This window comes from Pantherophis guttatus, chromosome 3, assembly GCF_059756535.1.
Source record: "Pantherophis guttatus breed Tessera chromosome 3, ASM5975653v1, whole genome shotgun sequence".
Lineage (NCBI taxonomy): Eukaryota > Metazoa > Chordata > Lepidosauria > Squamata > Colubridae > Pantherophis > Pantherophis guttatus.
The window spans coordinates 7,947,839-7,966,680 of NC_142065.1; the positions used below are offsets into that span (position 1 = coordinate 7,947,839).

At 43.6% G+C, this 18,842-nt stretch overlaps 1 protein-coding gene across 1 annotated transcript; it reads right to left on the reverse strand.

Moving 5' to 3' along the window:
- Nucleotides 1-403: 403 nt before the first annotated feature.
- LOC148114483 (uncharacterized) lies at nucleotides 404-16,928 on the reverse strand. Its single transcript, XM_087888871.1, is given in 3 exon segments — nucleotides 404-3,015; nucleotides 14,351-16,624; nucleotides 16,725-16,928. Coding segments are annotated over 3 exon segments (4,824 nt in total). The 5' UTR covers nucleotides 16,815-16,928; the 3' UTR covers nucleotides 404-555.
- Nucleotides 16,929-18,842: the final 1,914 nt, after the last annotated feature.

Consider the following 18,842-nt stretch of genomic DNA (forward strand, 5'->3'; position numbering starts at 1 on the left):
GTCATTGTAACTGACTGCTGACTGACTGCTGACTGCAATTATCCTAATTGTACTGTTGAGTCATTGCACTGCTGACTCCACTTATCTTAAGTGGATAATTACTAGTGTAAACTGTATATAAGGAGACAGCCAAGCTATAGTCATTGTTGGTCAGAATTGCTTGACTTGCTGGTTGGAACTGTTACCGTCGTGTGTGAAGAAGTGGATGGATCTGCTATCATCGTGATTTCTTACCAGCGTTGAATTGCTGTTTATTACCTACTGCTGTTTGTATGGTAAGAAGATATCTGTAACTTCGGACTAATTTGAATGGCTCAAGACTTGGATTGACTAAAAGACTATGCAATTGTTTTTTCACTACAAAGTAAAAGCTTTGTTAAACCAGTTTGTATGTATTGTATTCATTGCTCTCAGTACCGTTTCTCTGTGCACTTACTCTGCTGGTTGGTAACACAACAATATCCTTAACAGGGGCCACTGAGTGGGCAGGGCTACATTTGGCGTATAAGATGCACCCAAATTTTCACCTCCTTTTGGGGGGTAAAAAGGTCTGTCTTATACTCCGAAAAATATCGTATATGGTTTTTCTCCTCTGTCAATTCTTTGACGTTGATGTAGGTGTCCATCCCGAGCAAACCTCTTTCCACATTTCAGGCATTTCTAAAGTTTGTCTCCAATGTGAATTTTTTGATGTTGACGGAGGTGTCCACCAAGAGTAAAGCTCTTTCCACACTCCAGGCATTTATATGGTTTTTCTCCTGTGTGAATTCTTTGATGTTCACGGAGGTGTCCACCCTGAGTAAAACTCTTTCCACACTCCAGGCATTTATATGGTTTTTCTCCTGTGTGAATTCTTTGATGGTGACGGAGATGAACACCCTGATTAAAGCTCTTTCCACACTCCAGGCATTTGTATGGTTTTTCTCCTGTGTGAATTCTTTGATGTTGACGGAGATGAACACCCTGAGTAAAGCTCTTTCCACACTCCATACATTTATATGGTTTTTCTCCTGTGTGAATTCTTTGATGTTGACGGAGATTAACACCCTGAGTAAAGCTCTTTCCACACTCCAGACATTTATAGGGTTTTTCTCCAATGTGAATTCTTTGATGTTGACGGAGGTGCTCATCCCGAACAAATGTCTTTCCACACTCTACACATTTGTAGGGTTTTTCTCCAATGTGAATCGTTTGATGTTGACGGAGGTGTCCACTCTGGGTAAAACTCTTTCCACAATCCAGGCATTTGTAGGGTTTTTCTCCAGTGTGAATTATTTGATGGAGATGGAGGTGTCTGCCCAGGGTAAAGCTCTTTCCACACTCAAGGCATTTATGGGGTTTTTCTCCTGTGTGAATTCTTTGATGTTGACGGAGTTGTCCACCCAACGTAAAGCTCTTTCCACACTCCAAGCATTTATATGGTTTTCCTCCAATGTGAACTCTTTGATGTTGACGGAGTTGTCCACCCAGAGTAAAGCTCTTTCCACACTCCAGGCATTTATATGGTTTTCCTCCAATGTGAATTTTTTGATGTCGACGGAGGTGTCCAACCAGATTAAAGCTCTTTCCACACTCCAGGCATTTATATGGTTTTTCTCCTGTGTGAATTCTTTGATGTTCACGGAGATGTCCACCCTGAGTAAAACTCTTTCCACAATCCAGGCATTTGTAGGGTTTTTCTCCTGTGTGAATTCTTTGGTGATTATCAAGATTTCCTCTCACACTGAACCTCTTTCCACATTCCTGGCATTGATATGGTTTTTCTCCTGTGTGAATTCTTTGATGTTGACGGAGTTGTCCACCTAGAGTAAAGCTCTTTCCACACTCCAGGCATTTATATGGTTTTCCTCCAATGTGAATTCTTTGATGTCGACGGAGGTGTCCACCCAGAGTAAAGCTCTTTCCACACTCTAGGCATTTATATGGTTTTTCGCCTGTGTGAATTTTTTGATGAAGACGGAGGTATCCATCCCGAGCAAAACTCTTTCCACAATCTAGGCATTTGTAGGGTTTTTCTCCTGTGTGAATTCTTTTATGATTATAAAGATTTCCCCTCACACTGAAGCTCTTTCCACATTCCTGGCACTGATATGGTTTTTCTCCTGTGTGAATTCTTTGATGTTGACGGAGTTCTCCACCCACAGTAAAGCTCTTTCCACACTCCAGGCATTTATAGGGTTTTTCTTCTGTGTGAGTTCTTTGATGTCGACGAAGGTGTCCACCCAGAGTAAAGCTCTTTCCACACTCCAGGCATTTATATGGTTTTTCTCCTGTGTGAATTCTTTGATGTTCACGGAGGTGTCCATCCTGAGTAAAACTCTTTCCACAATCCAGACATTTGTAGGGTTTTTCTCCTGTGTGAATTCTTTGATGAATATCAAGTCTTCTCCTCACACTGAAGCTCTTTCCACATTCCTGGCACTGATATGGTTTTTCCCCTGTGTGAATTCTTTGATGTTGACGGAGTTGTCCACCCACAATAAAGCTCTTACCACAGTCCAGGCATTTATAGGGTTTTTCTCCTGTGTGAATTCTTTGATGTTCACGTAGGTGTCCACCCTGGGTAAAACTCTTTCCACAATCCAGGCATTTATATGGTTTTTCTCCTGAGTGGGTTCTCAGATGGTTTTGAAGCTGCTGATTAGTTTTGAAGAGTTTTTCACATTCTGTGCATTCGTATTTCTTTTCTCCCTGGTGGGTTCTTCTTCTATGGGGATTCCCGCGTTTTCCGTCTTTGCTGAAGGACTCTATGTGTTCCGGAAGCGTCTCGGGGGTGCCGCTTGTTTCCTCCTTCTCCCCGATTCTCCTTCTGGGCATCCCCATTTCACGTGGTCCTCTTTGGCTCTGGCTCACCCTATTTCTGGGCGGCTCTTCTGCAGCCGCAGAGTGGCTGGGATTTTCTTCCTCCGCTGCCTTCCTGGGGAAGCCGTGCCTGAAGTGGGCAGGGCTGCTCCACGAGGCCACTCCTGTCCTCTCGGCCGGTGCTTTCTTCCTGTACCGGGCTCGTCCGTCCTCCTGAAAGGGCAAAGGCGGAGGAGAGGTGTGTCAGAGCTTTTTCCCTTTCCCACTGAGAGAAGCCCCAAGCCCGCCCGGGGAGGGAGACTTAAGATACTACCTCTCACGGAATTTTTACGCAGGCTGGAAGCAGGCAAATCCTTCCGCCCCTCATTTCAGGGTAGGACTCGGGTTCCACGTCAGCCTCCATCCCTTCCTACCTGGGAGATCACCAGGCCAGACCCCTCATCCAGGCGCACAGTGACACGGTGTGATATCCTCCCAGTGACGTGATTAAAATCCGGGCACTTGGCAACCGGCATGTATTATTTAGGATGGCTGCAACGTCCCCGAATCACGTGATCCCTCCTCTCAGAGCCTCTCAGCAAAGCAAAGTCCATAGGGACAGCTAGATTCGCTTAACCGCGGAGTGATTCATTTAAAAACTGCAAGGATTTGCTTAACAAATAGAGATGTCTATGGAGACTCTCAGTCATCCAGGTCATGGGTTATCTCAAAGGTGCTTTTTTTCAAGAAACAACTGGGCTTTTTGGTTCCAAGAACCAGAGCTTTTGGTTCCAAGAACCAGAGCTTCTTCAACTCTGACTGGAAGGTGTGGAATTTATAAATTAAATAGAAATTCACCTCCTCCTTCCCATCCAGTCAGAGTTGAAGAAGCTTCTTGGATGAGAAGGGAAAGATATATTCAAAGAAAAATCATAAAGTCCAGTTGCCTCTTGAAAAAGCACCTTTGGGTTAACAAAGAAAGGTTGAGAAATTGGGGTGACTTACTTAACAACTGCATTGCTTAGCAATGGAAATTGTGTCATAAGTGAAAGACTATCTGGATGGATGGATGGGTGGGTAGGTAGATGGGTAGGTAGATTTAATGTATTGCACACAGAAACCACATATTTCTGCTCCACAGATGGAGGGGATCACATCAGTCCAGGACATTGCAACTGTCATAAATATGATTCAATTGCCCAGCATCTGAATTTCGATCACATGACAACGGAGATACTGCCATGGCCATAACTGTGAAAAACAGACACAAGTCCCTTTTTTCAGTGCCCTTGTAACTTCAAATGGTCACTAAATGAATTTTTGAAACTCAAGGAGTACCCGTATCATACTTGCTCTATGGTTGAAGAGGGTGGCCATCAAAAGTCTCAATTTCAGGATTTTAAGTGTCAAAATGTCAAAAGGGCCCTCGCCTCCCTTTCCCTCCTTTTCTCTCATTCCTTTTGCTGCAAAAGGTCATTATAATGCCATTTATTCATCATTGACTTCTTTACTGCCATTACCTACAAAGATTTCACCCCCAGATTCTTCGGATTTACCCTTTGTTGGAGTCAGAATATCTCTAAAGGGCATACCTTCAAAAAAGAGGAACATACATTTTAATAAGATGTAAGTCCTACTGGCAGTATAGGAATGACCTTTGGGTGAACAAGATGTATAATATTACGCTGCTTAGGGGCCTTTTCCTTAAGTAGCAGGCAAGATTGGTCAGGCTGAGGTAAGATGTAATTGAAGGAAGAGAGAGAGCATCATAGCTATATAAACCCCTCAAGAAGGCTTTCCCAACCTTGGCAACTTTAAGACTTGTGGACTTCAACTCCCAGAATTCCTCAGCCCGCTTTGCTTCTGAGTGAGGAATTCTGGGAGTTGAAGTCCGCAAGTCTTAAAGTTGCCAAGATTGGAGACGCCTCTTAAAGCGTCCTGTGCGCGCTACCTGCACCGGGCGTCCACGAAGGCAGCCAGACCCTCCGTGTCGTCGCCTCCCCCCTCCCCGCCCAAAAGCCTTCAGCGTATCCCAGGATTGCAACGCTGAAGACTCAGCAGGAAAATGGGGAGCGGTGTTTTTTCTTCTCCCGCCTGTCCTTTTTCTCGGTCTGTGCTGAGCTTAAGAAAAGGCTGAAGGGAAATCCTTCCGCCCCGCTTTTCTGGCCGGGCCTCGGGCTCCCCGTCATCTTCCTTCTCTGCCTGGTAGTCTTAAAGCGTCCCCTGCGCCGTACCTGCACCGGGTGTCCCTCAGGCCAGTCCTCGCACTTACGCCTTGCGATAGCCTCCCAGTGACGTCATTAAAATCCGGGCGCTTGGCAGCCGGCGTGTATTATTTAAGATGGCCGTAACGTCCCCGAGTCACGTGATCACCTCCTCTCAGAGCTCTCGGAGCCCCTCAGCCAAGGGAAAGCTGGATTTCCTGAACTCCGTGGAGCGATTCATTTAAAAACTGCAACGATTTGCTTAACAATCGGAGACTTTTCAGTCATCCCGGCCATGGTTGTCCCAAAGGTGCTTTTTTTTTCTCAAGAGGTAACTGATCTTTCTGGTTTTTCTTTGAAGACGTTTCGCTTCTCTTCCAAGCTTCTTCAGCTCTGACTGAATAATTCCGTTCCCCACCATCCAGTCAGAGCTGAAGAAGCTTCTTGGATGAGAGGGGAAATATCATCAAAGAAAAAACATAAAAGTCCAGTTGCCTCTTGAAAAAAAAGCAACAAAGAAAGGTTGAGAAATTGGGGTGACTCACTTAACAACTGCATTGCTTAGCAATGGAAACTCGGGTCCCAACTGTGTGATAAGTCAAGGACTATCTGGATAGATAGATAGATTAGATATACAGATTTAATGTATTGCACATAGAAACCACGTATTTCTGCTCCACCTTTGTTACGCTGTTGGGATTGCCATGTTGACTTTTTTGACCACTACGTGTGTGAAATCTGCTGTTTTCTTCTTATCTTGCTTCAACCTGTGCTAGTGAATGTTTGCAACAACTTTTTAAATTTTATTTCCTTCAGTCTGAAGTTTGTCTTTAAATACAACTTACAACCTACAACCACAAAAATTCTGTTGCTAAACAAGACGGTTTTTAAGTGAGCTTTGCCCCATTTTATGACATTTCCTGCCATTGTTGTTAAGTGAATCATTGCAGTTAATAACATGGTTGTTAAGTGAATCTGGCTTCCCCACTGACTTTGCTTGTCAGAAGGTCGCAAAAGGGGATCACATGACCCCAGGACATTGCAACTGTGATAAATATGATTCAATTATAAAAATATAATAAATATAATATAAATATAATAAATAAATAAATAAATTGCCAAGCATCCAGGGGGATGCTGCAATGGCCATAACTGTGAAAAACAGACACAAGTCCCTTTTTTCAGTGTCCTTGTAACTTCAAATGGTCACTAAAAGAATTGTTGTAACTCAAGGACTACCCATATCATACTTGATCTACGGCTAAAGAGGCCATCAAAGCTTCAGGTCTAGCATTTAAAGTGTCAAACTGTCAAAAGTTTTCTCTCCTCCCTTTCCCTCCTTTTCTCTCATTCTTTTTGCTGCAAAGGGTAATTATGCCATTTATTCATCATTTAGTTCTTTGCTACATCTATTACTGATGTAAAAATTGGGTCTCCTAGCAATTCCAGTTTAAAAGACGAAGTTGAAAAAATATCGTAATAGTATGAACAATTATTGTAGTAATAGTAGTAGTAGAGGATACAGTTCTCCAAACTCTGTATTGTTGCCAAAAAGCAGGGATTTTGGTCCATAGTGGTTAAGGCACCAGGTTAGAAAGTAAAAGACTGTGAATTCCACCCCCATCCCGGGTATGAAAGTCTTTGGTGCTATACAGGAAGTCCTTGCTTCATGACTACTACTTCAGTGACAATGGTACTGAAGGAATGGTATTTACGATAGATCCGCCAAGTTGTGGCCATCGCAATACCTCTGCAGCCACCTAATTGTGCTTCCGAAGCTCATTGATCACTCCACACTTCTGGCTGTCCGTTTCAAGTAGTCATGTGATCATAATTTTCAGCTTGTTGCCTTCAAACGCAAAATCAATGGGGAAGCCAGCAGAAAGTCTGACATAGTCACATTTGTGTTTCAGGCATTCAGCAACTGGCTCACAGTTCTGACCATTGCAGCATTCCATTGTCCTGGGATTTTTTTTTTGCAAAGCCAATGGGGAACCCAGCAGGAAATTGGAAGTTATGGTCACATAAAGTCCTTTGTTAATAACCATGCAGTCCTCACAACCGGAACGGGGACTGCCATAATAGGCAACCCTAAGTGGCATAGTCACATGGTTTTCAATTTATGAAAAGTAGGTGGATGTACGGAGGGCCGTATCAAAACTCGGGAGCTCACCCCTGCTGTCTTCGAGTGGTGGCATGCTCCGACCCTCTTGCTTCCATCCGACTTCCTGGGGGTTTGAGAGACGGGGACATTGGGCTCCAGTTGGTCTATTTTAATGCCAGGTCTGTGGTACACAAAGCTCCCCTCATTTGGGATTTGATTGAGGAGGAAAACGCAGAGCTGGCTTGCATTACGGAAACCTGGTTGGGCTCAGAGGGAGGTGTCTCTCTGACTGAACTTTGCCCACCAGGTTTCCGGGTGCTGCACCAAGAGAGGGCCCAGGGAAGGGGAGACGGGGTGGCGGTTGTTATAAGGGAAGCCATTAGTCTGCGGGAGGTCACTGTTCCGCAGATAGACGGATGCGAAACCCTCCTCATGAGATGGGGTCCACAGGGTCAGTTGGGCCTGCTGATCACGTACTTATCTCCCAGCTCCCAGAATGCCACCCCACCTTGCTGGGATGCAAGATGCAAGATCACTCAGATTCGGGACAGCTTGGACTCTGACTGGGCAAGATCCGACGGTGGGGAGGTGGCGGTTCTTGTTATCTGGGAAGAGTTTGACCCTGTTACCCCGGAGGAAGTGGACAGGATCATGAGGAAGCTGAGTGCACTTGCATACTGGACCCGTGTCCCTCCTGGCTGGTTTATGCAGCTCGGGAGGTGACACGCAGCTGGATCCAGGCAGTGATAACGGCATCCTTGGATGGAGGGAGTTTTCCTGCTGCCTTGAAGGAGGCGGTGGTTAGGCCCCTCCTTAAGAAACCTGCCTTGGATCCAACCATTCTGGGCAACTTTCGTCCGGTCTCCAACCTTTGCTTTTTGGCGAAGTTTGTTGAGAGCATGGTGGCACGTCAGTTTCCAGTGGCCCTGGATGAAGCAGATTACCTAGACCCGTGCCAATCGGGTTTCAGGCCCGGTTACAGCACGGAGACGGCATTGGTTGCGCTGGTGGATGTTCTCTGGAGGGCTTGGGACAGGGGTCATTCCTTGGTCCTGGTGCTATTAGATCTCTCGGTGGCTTTTGATACCATCGACCATGGTATCATGCTGTGACGCCTCGAGGGATTGGGAGTGGGTGACACCATTTTTTTTTTAATTTGATTTATATGCCGCCCTTCTCCGGAGACTCAGGGCGGCTTACAATGCGTTAAGCAATAGCCTTCATACTTTTGTATATTTTATACAAAGTCAGCTTATTGCCCCCACAAACTGTGTCCTCAGTTTACCTACCTTAGAAAGGATGGAAGGCTGAGTCAACCTTGAGCCTTGGAGAGATTGGAACCAGCAGTAATTGCAGGCAGCTGTGTTAATAACAGGGTGCTTAGACCACTGTGCTATCAAGGCTCATTTTACGGTGGTTCGCCTTCTACTTTTCGGGTCGTATGCAAGTGGTGTTGGCAGGGGGGCAGAGGTCGGCCATGAGGCCCCACACTTGTGGGGTGCCCCAGGGGTCGGTCCTCTCGCCCCTTCTGTTCAACATTTACATGAAGCCGCTGGGAGAGATCATCTGTGGTTTTGCGGTGGGGTATCATCAGTACGCTGATGATACCCAGCTTTTTATATCCACCCCAAACCAGCCCAGTGATGCCCTCAATGTGATGTCCCGGTGCCTGGAAGCAGTACGGATCTGGATGGGGAGTAACAGGCTTCGGCTCAACCCGGCGAAGACTGAGTGGCTGTGGATACCGGCATCTCGGGCCGAGTGAGACGTTCCAATGCTGTCTATTGGGGGCGAGGTGTTGCCCCCCGTAGACAGGGCGTGCAACTTGGGCATCCTCTTGGATTCACAGCTGAGTTTGGAGGATCATATCACGGCCGTGACCAGGGGGGCATTTGCCCAGGTTCGCCAGTTGCGCCCATACTTGGACCGAAATGCCCTACCCATAGTCACTCATGCGCTAGTCACCTTCCAGATCGACTACTGCAGTGCTATCTACCTGGGGCTGCACGTGAAGACCACCTGGAGGCTTCAGCTGGTACAGAATGTGGCAGCGCAGGTTGTTGTGGGAGGGACCCGATACTTCCATATTACACCTCTCCTGCGCGGCTTGCATTGGTTGCCGGTTGCCCTCCGGGTGAGATTCAAGGTACTGGTGTTAACCTATAAAGCCCTTCATGGCTTAGGCCCAGGCTATTTGTCGGACCACCTGCAACCAGTGTCAACTGCCCATCGCCCAGTGCGCTCTCACAGAGGGCTACTCAGAGTGCCGTCGGCTGGACAATGTCGGCTGGCGACCCCCAGGGGTACAGCTTTCTCTGTGAGTCCCCCCACCCTTTGGAATCAACTTCTTAAACTTTTGAAACTTAAAACTTAAAAACAAATTTTTAAACTTTTCATATTTTTGTGTATATTTATTGATTTTAACACTTGCTTGGTTGATTGTTGTTGTGAGCCACCCTGAGTCCTTGGAGATAGGGCGGCATACAAATTTAATAAATAAATAAATAAATAAATAAATAAATAAATAAATGTGAGTTGCTTAACAATGGAGTTTCTGTTCCTAGTTAGCATCATTAAGTGAGGACCACATGTATTCTGTTGAACTTCACAGTGGCCGGTATAATATATTTTAGATAGAGGTTACCTTTGGCTCTTGGGATAAGGAAATCTCCACAGGCAGTTGGTGCTTACAACCTTGAATGTGAATATTACACTTGTTCTTTCCAAAACAAATTTTCCCTATAATATTTTCCAGAGTTTAAGGAAGCCCAAGAACCTGCAAAAAATTCTTTTCTGTTACCAGATATTTAGGATTATTGAAAGAGAATTCACATAAAAACCATCTATAGGTAGAGATCAATTGTCTGTAGCTAAATCTTCAAATTCCAAAGACTCCTCAGCTAAATTGTCTACAATCCACATAGGGTTTTTGATTGACAGTAACAATCTTGCAGAGATTCCATTTAAAATATCCTTTTCTTCTAAACTAGCAGTTTAAATGTGGAATTTGGGGGATACTTTTATAACCCTTCACGCATCTTCCTATTTTTCCCTTTTTCTGTGGTAAAAAAATTCCTGCCGTCTTTCAAACTCAGGAACTCTTAAGATGTGTGGACTTCAATTCTCAAAATTCCCCAGCGAGTCATGCTGGTTGGAAAATTCTGGGAATTGAAGTCCAAACATTTTAAGAGTTGCTGAGTTTGAAAAATACTGTGTAGACAGATGGTTATCAACCCACCACACTTATTTTCTCCTTACTTTTTTATATGCTTTCCATTTTCCACTCTAGTTTTTGAAATATGGGACTTGAAAAAGTAGACACTATTCTAGAGGGAGAAAAAACCCATGCCCCTAATGCAGACTTATTTTCAGATTATTTTTGGATCATCTCAAGCAGGGAATTTAATTTTTTCACAGCAGACATACACTGGCTCGGTATGTTTAATTCTTCCTCAAACGCTGGACCGCCTTTTAAATTCCTCTGTCAAGTTGCTCCTCAAAAAAGGCCGGGTTTGCATTGTGTTCATGCAATACACAACTGGTCATGCACCACTGCAGTCCACAGATGGCTCTGGATCCAGCAGATTCACCTCAATTTTTTGGGGGTGGGGTGGGGGAGTGTATTTGTTTCTAATTTTGCTCCAGGAAATTACTAATAAAGCTGTTTTCTTTCTGAAACACATTTTGGTCCATATATTTCTCCTGCCTCCTTTTTCCTGGCTATGGCTTCCTCCATAAAAATTCAGTTAGCTCTTTCTGTATTATTTGGAAAGTATTACTCTCCTTCACCAAACCAGCTGTCATTGCAAAATACAAGCATGCTCAAAGTGATGTGGAAAAGTAAAAAATGTGGTAGGCTAACTTTTTCACCTGCCCTAGATTTAAGTTGAGGATTTCCAGTGCTGATCAGCTCTCAAAGGTAAGTGAACCTTTTAAGAAGCCATCTTGAGTGTTCTTCCTATTAACGCTTTGCCTTTAATAAAGCTTTCCAACCCTGAATGCAGATTACTCACAAGTTCTTCCTTGATCCATGTTAAATTTTATTTTTAGACATCATGTTTCCTTGGGAGATTTTCCCAGTTTATTTCTGGGTTGCAGGACCTGGTTTGATTTTGTTTTCTTTTGTCTTGCTCCAATAATAAGCAATTATTATTATTAACAAGGAGCCTGAGTGGTGCAGCAGACTAATGCTACTGTTAAAAAGGTAGTATTTAGCTTCCAGCTGCCTGCAATTACTGTGAGTTCAATTCTCACCAGGCTCAAGGTTGACTCAGCCTTCCATCCTTTCTAAGGTGGGTAAAATGAGGACCCGGTTTGTGGGGGCAATAAGCTGACTTTGTATAAAATATACAAAAGCATGAAGGCTATTGCTTAACGCATTGTAAGCCGCCCTGAGTCTCCGGAGAAGGGCGGCATATAAATAAATAAATAAAAAATTCTCTGTTTGGACTCTTGAAGATCTTACACAGATCCTGTCCTGACTGGCTTCATTTATGAGTTATTACCAAGAAGTTGGACTTTATTTTCAATTCCACACCTTGGCCTCCATTCCACACGTTTTCAAAAATAGCTCACAGGCACACCCTAAAATTTCTTTTTTCTTTTTCATCGCTTATTTAACTTTAGCACTTTTCTTTCATCCTCATCTAGTCAAAATCCAGTTTCTGAAGGAGGCCTTAGTTTCTATCATAGTTCCCTTGATGTGGCTTATTAACCAAGCTAATAACGTGTTCTTCTTAATTGTACCTTTCCAATGGAATACAGCATATACTTACTAAGACATGGTTTCTATTGGTCTCCTTACCTGTACATTTGCTTTTTCTTTTCTAGTAAAACTTAACTTTTCTTACAATTAAATTTAATTTTGTTACATGGGCCCAGAGTTCAAGACTATGAAGATCCATCTGATTCCTGAGCCTATATGTTTACATTGTACTCAGTACATTGTACTGAGCCTACATTGCTTTCCATTCTTACCTGTACATTTGCTTTACTTAAAAGTTTTACTTAACTTTTCTCACAATTAATTTTGTTACATGAGCCCAGAATTCAAGACTATGAAGATCCATCTGGTTCCTGAGCACTATATTTGGAGTGTTGGCTATTACTGCCAGCTTGGTGTTATCTGCAAATCTAATGAGTTCTCCTTATATCCCATCTAATTGTTTATGAAGATGTTGAAATGTACTGGGCCTAAGACAGAAGGTCTCTAAAGCTGGATCACAAAACTATGTTGGAGAGTGGGGTTATATTTTGCACGGAGATGACACCTGAGAGGAAGCACCTTTGGATACTGTGGCATACATCTGGCTTTCTCTGCAGCTGAACTGATTTTGCTGATTACTGAAACATGTTAGCCATGCTGTATCCATTTATAAGGTTCCTCTCCCATGTAGATTCTTACATAGTTTTGGTTATTTCCATTTGTTTCTAAGGATTTTTCCCACTCCGTACATTTCTAAATTTTCTTCTCTGTGAGAGGTTGAATCTTGGTGAATCATGATTAATCCTTTGATGTCGGTAGAGGTTTCCACTATCAATAAAACTCTTTCCACACTACAGGAATATACAGTATTTTTCAGAGTATAAGATGCACCGGAGTATAAGACGCACCTACCTTTTTTGGTTGTTGTTTTTTAAGTTTTTTTTTATTTTTTAGACAAACACACATACAAACATACAATGTATTTTCTTTGAACAGAGTATTTGGCTGGTTCACAAATTTAAACAGTGTTTAGTCATTTCAATTAAATTTACAATTTCTATGTTTCCTTTTTGCCATATTTATTCCTCATCTATTTTTTAAAAAAAACCAGTATTACCCTTCATTCTCATCTCTAATCTTAATCAAATTCAATTTTTCCCTTCTATTCTATATTATACCCCTTCCCGTTGTCATCTATTTTTATATCCATCCTCACATTGGATAATTATTTAATATTATAATTGTTTAATACAAATTCAACATTTTTATATAAATCAATTAGTTATAACTATCTGTTTGTATATTAATCAATATGAACATGAATATTCCAATTATTTCCATGCAATCCAATTTTACAAATCAATTAATTATATTTACCAATAATAATAAACCAAATAATTTTCCCCATATATTCCTCCAAACCACAACTTAACCATTTCTGCTTTCAACACAATATACAATTAATAGTATCTCAATTATTACAATTCCCTAGTTAAATAGAGCTTTTTTTCTTTTGTGTTTTAAAATCTTGAACTCTCCTCTTTTGCCCTAAATTTCCCATTGTTTGCACTTACCTTTTTTGGTGAGCAAAAAGAAAAAGAAATCTCTCTCTGCCTCATTTTGTCACGTTGCAGCAAAGAGCCTGCTTTACTTTCAATTTCGTTTTTTCAGCATAGCTAGGGAAAAAAAAATCTGCTCCAGCACTCTCTGCAGCTAGCAACAGAGCCCTGCGCAAAACAGCTGAGAGCAAATCAGCTGAGAGTCAGGAGGCCAATCTAATCAACTTGCGCTAATTAACCTATGCTGAAGCTGAAAGGGGCTGTTTTTTCTTGCTGTTTGCTTGCAAGAAGGTAACTGCTGCGAGGCACAGGCCAAAGGGTGGGGGCTGTTAGAATATGGTGTAAGCCTAACAAGTTGTCCAGGCAATATATGTGTGCTATAACTTTAAATGTATTCTGTAACTTTAAGATGTAATGCTGAGTAATTGTACTGATGAGTCATTGTAACTGACTGCTGACTGACTGCTGACTGCAATTATCCTAATTGTACTGTTGAGTCATTGCACTGCTGACTCCACTTATCTTAAGTGGATAATTACTAGTGTAAACTGTATATAAGGAGACAGCCAAGCTATAGTCATTGTTGGTCAGAATTGCTTGACTTGCTGGTTGGAACTGTTACCGTCATGTGTGAAGAAGTGGATGGATCTGCTATCATCGTGATTTCTTACTAGCGTTGAATTGCTGTTTATTACCTACTGCTGTTTGTATGGTAAGAAGATATCTGTAACTTCGGACTGATTTGAATGGCTAATGACTTGGATTGACTAAAAGACTATGCAATTGTTTTTTCACTACAAAGTAAAAGCTTTGTTAACCAGTTTGTATGTATTGTATTCACTGCTCTCAGCACCATTTCTCTGTGCACTTACTCTGCTGGTTGGTAACACAACAATATCCTTAACAGTGGGCAGGGCTACATTTGGTGTATAAGATGCACCCAATTCTCACCTCCTTTTGGGGGGTAAAAAGGTCTGTCTTATACTCCGAAAAATATGGTATACGGTTTTTCTCCTGTGTCAATTCTTTGACGTTGATGTAGGTGTCCATCCCGAGCAAACCTCTTTCCACATTTCAGGCATTTCTAAAGTTTGTCTCCAATGTGAATTTTTTGATGTTGATGGAGGTGTCCACCAAGCGTAAAGCTCTTTCCACACTCCAGGCATTTATATGGTTTTTCTCCTGTGTGAATTCTTTGATGGTGACGGAGATGAACACCCTGAGTAAAGCTCTTTCCATACTCCAGACATTTATATGGTTTTTCTCCAATGTGAATTCTTTGATGTTGACGGAGGTGCTCATCCCGAAGAAATGTCTTTCCACACTCTATGCCTTTTTGGGGTTTTTCTCCAGTGTGAATTATTTGATGGAGATGGAGGTGTCTGCCCAGGGTAAAGCTCTTTCCACACTCAAGGCATTTATAGGGTTTTTCTCCTGTGTGAATTCTTTGATGTTGACGGAGGTGTCCACTCTGAGTAAAACTTTTTCCACAATCCAGGCATTTGTATGGTTTTTCTCCTGTGTGAATTCTTTGATGATTATCAAGATTTCCTCTCACACTGAACCTCTTTCCACATTCCTGGCACTGATATGGTTTTTCTCCTGTGTGAATTCTTTGATGTCGACGGAGGTGTCCACCTTGAGTAAAGTTCTTTCCACACTCCAGGCATTTATATAGTTTTCCTCCAATGTGAATTCTTTGATGTCGACGGAGGTGTCCACCCAGAGTAAAGCTCTTTCCACACTCTAGGCATTTATATGGTTTTTCGCCTGTGTGAATTTTTTGATGAAGACGGAGGTATCCATGCCGAGCAAAACTCTTTCCACAATCTAGGCATTTGTAGGGTTTTTCTCCTGTGTGAATTCTTTGATGATTATAAAGATTTCCCCTCACATTGAAGCTCTTTCCACATTCCTGGCACTGATATGGTTTTTCTCCTGTGTGAATTCTTTGATGTTGACGGAGTTGTCCACCCATAGTAAAGCTCTTTCCACACTCCAGGCATTTATAGGGTTTTTCTCCTGTGTGAATTCTTTGATGTTGACGGAGTTGTCCACCCTGTATAAAACTCTTTCCACAATCCAGACATTTATAGGGTTTTTCTTCTGTGTGAATTCTTTGATGTTGACGGAGGTTTCCATCCAGAGTAAAGCTCTTTCCACACTCCAGGCATTTATATGGTTTTTCTCCTGTGTGAATTCTTTGATGTTCACGGAGGTGTCCATCCTGAGTAAAATTCTTTCCACAATCCAGACATTTGTAGGGTTTTTCTCCTGTGTGAATTCTTTGATGATTATCAAGAGTTCTCCTCAAACGGAAGCTCTTTCCACATTCCTGGCACTGATATGGTTTTTCCCCTGTGTGAATTCTTTGATGTTGACGGAGTTGTCCACCCACAATAAAGCTCTTTCCACATTCCAGGCATTTATAGGGTTTTTCTTCTGTGTGAGTTCTTTGATGTCGATGGAGGTGTCCACCCAGAGTAAAGCTCTTTCCACACTCCAGGCATTTATATGGTTTTTCTCCTGTGTGAATTCTTTGATGTTGACGGAGGTTTCCATCCTGAGTAAAACTCTTTCCACAATCCAGACATTTGTAGGGTTTTTCTCCTGTGTGAATTCTTTGATGATTATCAAGTCTTCTCCTCACACTGAAGCTCTTTCCACATTCCTGGCACTGATACGGTTTTTCTCCTGTGTCAATTCTTTGATGTTGACGGAGTTGTCCACCCACAATAAAGCTCTTTCCACACTCCAGGCATTTATAGGGTTTTTCTCCTGTGTGAATTCTTTGATGTTCACGGAGGTGTCCACCCTGAGTAAAACTCTTTCCACAATACAGACATTTATATAGTTTTTCTCCTGAGTGGGTTCTCAGATGGTTTTGAAGCTGTTGATTAGTTTTGAAGAGTTTTTCACATTCTGTGCATTCATATTTCTTTTCTCCCTGGTGGGTTCTTCTTCTATGGGGATTCCCGCGTTTTCCGTCTATGCTGAAGGACTCTACATGCTCCGGAAGCGTCTCGGGGGCACCGCTTGTTCCCTCCTTCTCCCTGATTCTCCTTCTGGGCATACTCTTTTCACGTGGTCCTCTTTGGATGCGGCTCATCCTATTTGTGGGCGGCTCTTCTGCAGCCACAGAGTGGCTGGGATTTTCTTCCTCCGCCGCCTCCCCGGGGAAGCCGCGCCTGAAGTGGGCAGGGCTGCTCCACAAGGCCGCTCCTGTCCTCTCGGCCGGTGCTTTCTTCCTGTACCAGGCTCGTCCGTCCTCCTGAAAGTGCAAAGGTGGAGGAGAGGTGCATCAGAGCTTTGTCCCTTTCCCATCGAGAGAAGTCCCAAGCCCGCCCGGGGAGGGAGACTTAAGATACTACCTCTCGCGGAATTTTCACGCAGGCTGGAAGCAGACAAATCCTTCCGCCCCTCATTTCTGGGCAGGACTCGGGATCCACGTCAGCCTCCATCCCTTCCTACCCGGGAGACCACTAGGCCAGACCCCCTATCCAGACACACAGTGACACGGTGCGATATCCTCCCAGTGACATCATTAAAATCCAGGCACTTGGCAACCGGCATGTATTATTTAGGATGGCTGCAACGTCCCGGAATCACGTGATCCCTCCTCTCAGAGCCTCTCAGCCAAGCAAAGTCCATAGGGAAAGCTAGATTGCTTAACCGCGGAGTGATTCATTTAAAAACTGCAAGGATTTGCTTAACAAATAGAGATGTCTATGGAGACTCTCAGTCATCCAGGTCATGGGTTATCTCAAAGGTGCTTTTTTTCAAGAAACAACTGGGCTTTTTGGTTCCAAGAAGCTTCTTCAGCTCTGACTGGAAGGTGTGGAATTTATAAATTAAATAGAAATGCACCTCCTCCTCCCCTCCAATCAGAGTTGAAGAAGCCTCTTGGATGAGAAGGGAAAGATATATTCAAAGAAAAATCATAAAGTCCAGTTGCCTCTTGAAAAAGCACCTTTGGGTTAACAAAGAAAGGTTGAGAAATTGGGGTGACTTACTTAACAATTGCATTGCTTAGCAATGGAAATTGTGGTCCCAACTATGTCATAAGTGAAGTACTACCTGGATGGATGAATGGATGGATAAGTAGGTGGGTAGGTAGATTTAATGTATTGCACACAGAAACCACATATTTCTGCTCCACAGATGGAGGGGATCACATCAGTCCAGGTCATTGCAACTGTCATAAATAAGATTCAATTGCCAAGTGTCCAGGGGGATGCTGCAATGGCCATAACTGTGAAAAACGGACACAAAGTCCCTTTTTTCAGTGCCCTTGTAACTTCAAATGGTCACTAAATGAATTTTTGAAACTCAAGGACTACCCTATCATACTTGCTCTATGGCTGAAGAGGGTGGCAATCAAAGCTTCAAATTCAGGATTTTAAGTGTCAAACTGTCAAAAGTTTCCTCTCCTCCCTTTCCCTCCTTTTCTCTTTCCTTTTGCTGCAAAGGGTAATTATAATGCCATTTATTCATTATTTAGTTCTTTATTGCCATTACCTACAAAGATTTCACCCCCAGATTCTTCGGATTTATCTTTTGTTGGAGTCAGAACATCTCTAAAGGGCATACCTTCAAAAAAGAGGAACATACATTTTAATAAGATGTAAGTCCTACTGGCAGTATAGGAATGACGTTTGGGTGAACAAGATGTATAATATTACGCTGCTTAGGGGCCTTTTCCTTAAGTAGCAGGCAAGATTGGTCAGGCTGAGGTAAGATGTAATTGAAAGAAAAGTGAGCCTCATAGCTATATAAACCCCTCAAGAAGGCTTTCCCTATTTATCTCATTACCCTCATCTACTATTGATGTAAAGGTGGGCGAGGCTGCTCCTCTCCTCTCGGCGGCGCTTTCTTCCTCAGCCGGGCTCGCCGGTCCTCCTGAAGGGGCGAAGGAGGAGGAGAGGCGCGTCAGGGCTTCGTTCTCTTCTCCCCCGCGGAGTCCCAAGCCCGCCCAGGGAGGAAGGCCGAAGCCTCCTCCTCTCACGGGCCTCTCAGGCAGGCTGGAGGCGGGAAAATCTTTCAGGCCGGGCCTCGGGCTCCCCGTCAGCCTCCCTCCCTTCTTCCCTGCCCGGGAATCTTAAAGCAGGGATCTCCAACCTTGGCAACTTTAAGACTTGTGGACTTCAACTCCCAGAATTCCTCAGCCCGCTTTGCTTCTGAGTGAGGAATTCTGGGAGTTGAAGTCCGTAAGTCTTAAAGTTGCCAAGGTTGGAGACGCCTCTTAAAGCGTCCTGTGCGCGCTACCTGCACCGGGCGTCCACGAAGGCAGCCAGACCCTCCGTGTCGTCGCCTCCCCCCTCCCCGCCCAAAAGCCTTCAGCGTATCCCAGGATTGCAACGCTGAAGACTCAGCAGGAAAATGGGGAGCGGTTTTTTTTCTTCTCCCGCCTGTCCTTTTTCTCGGTCTGTGCTGAGCTTAAGAAAAGGCTGAAGGGAAATCCTTCCGCCCCGCTTTTCTGGCCGGGCCTC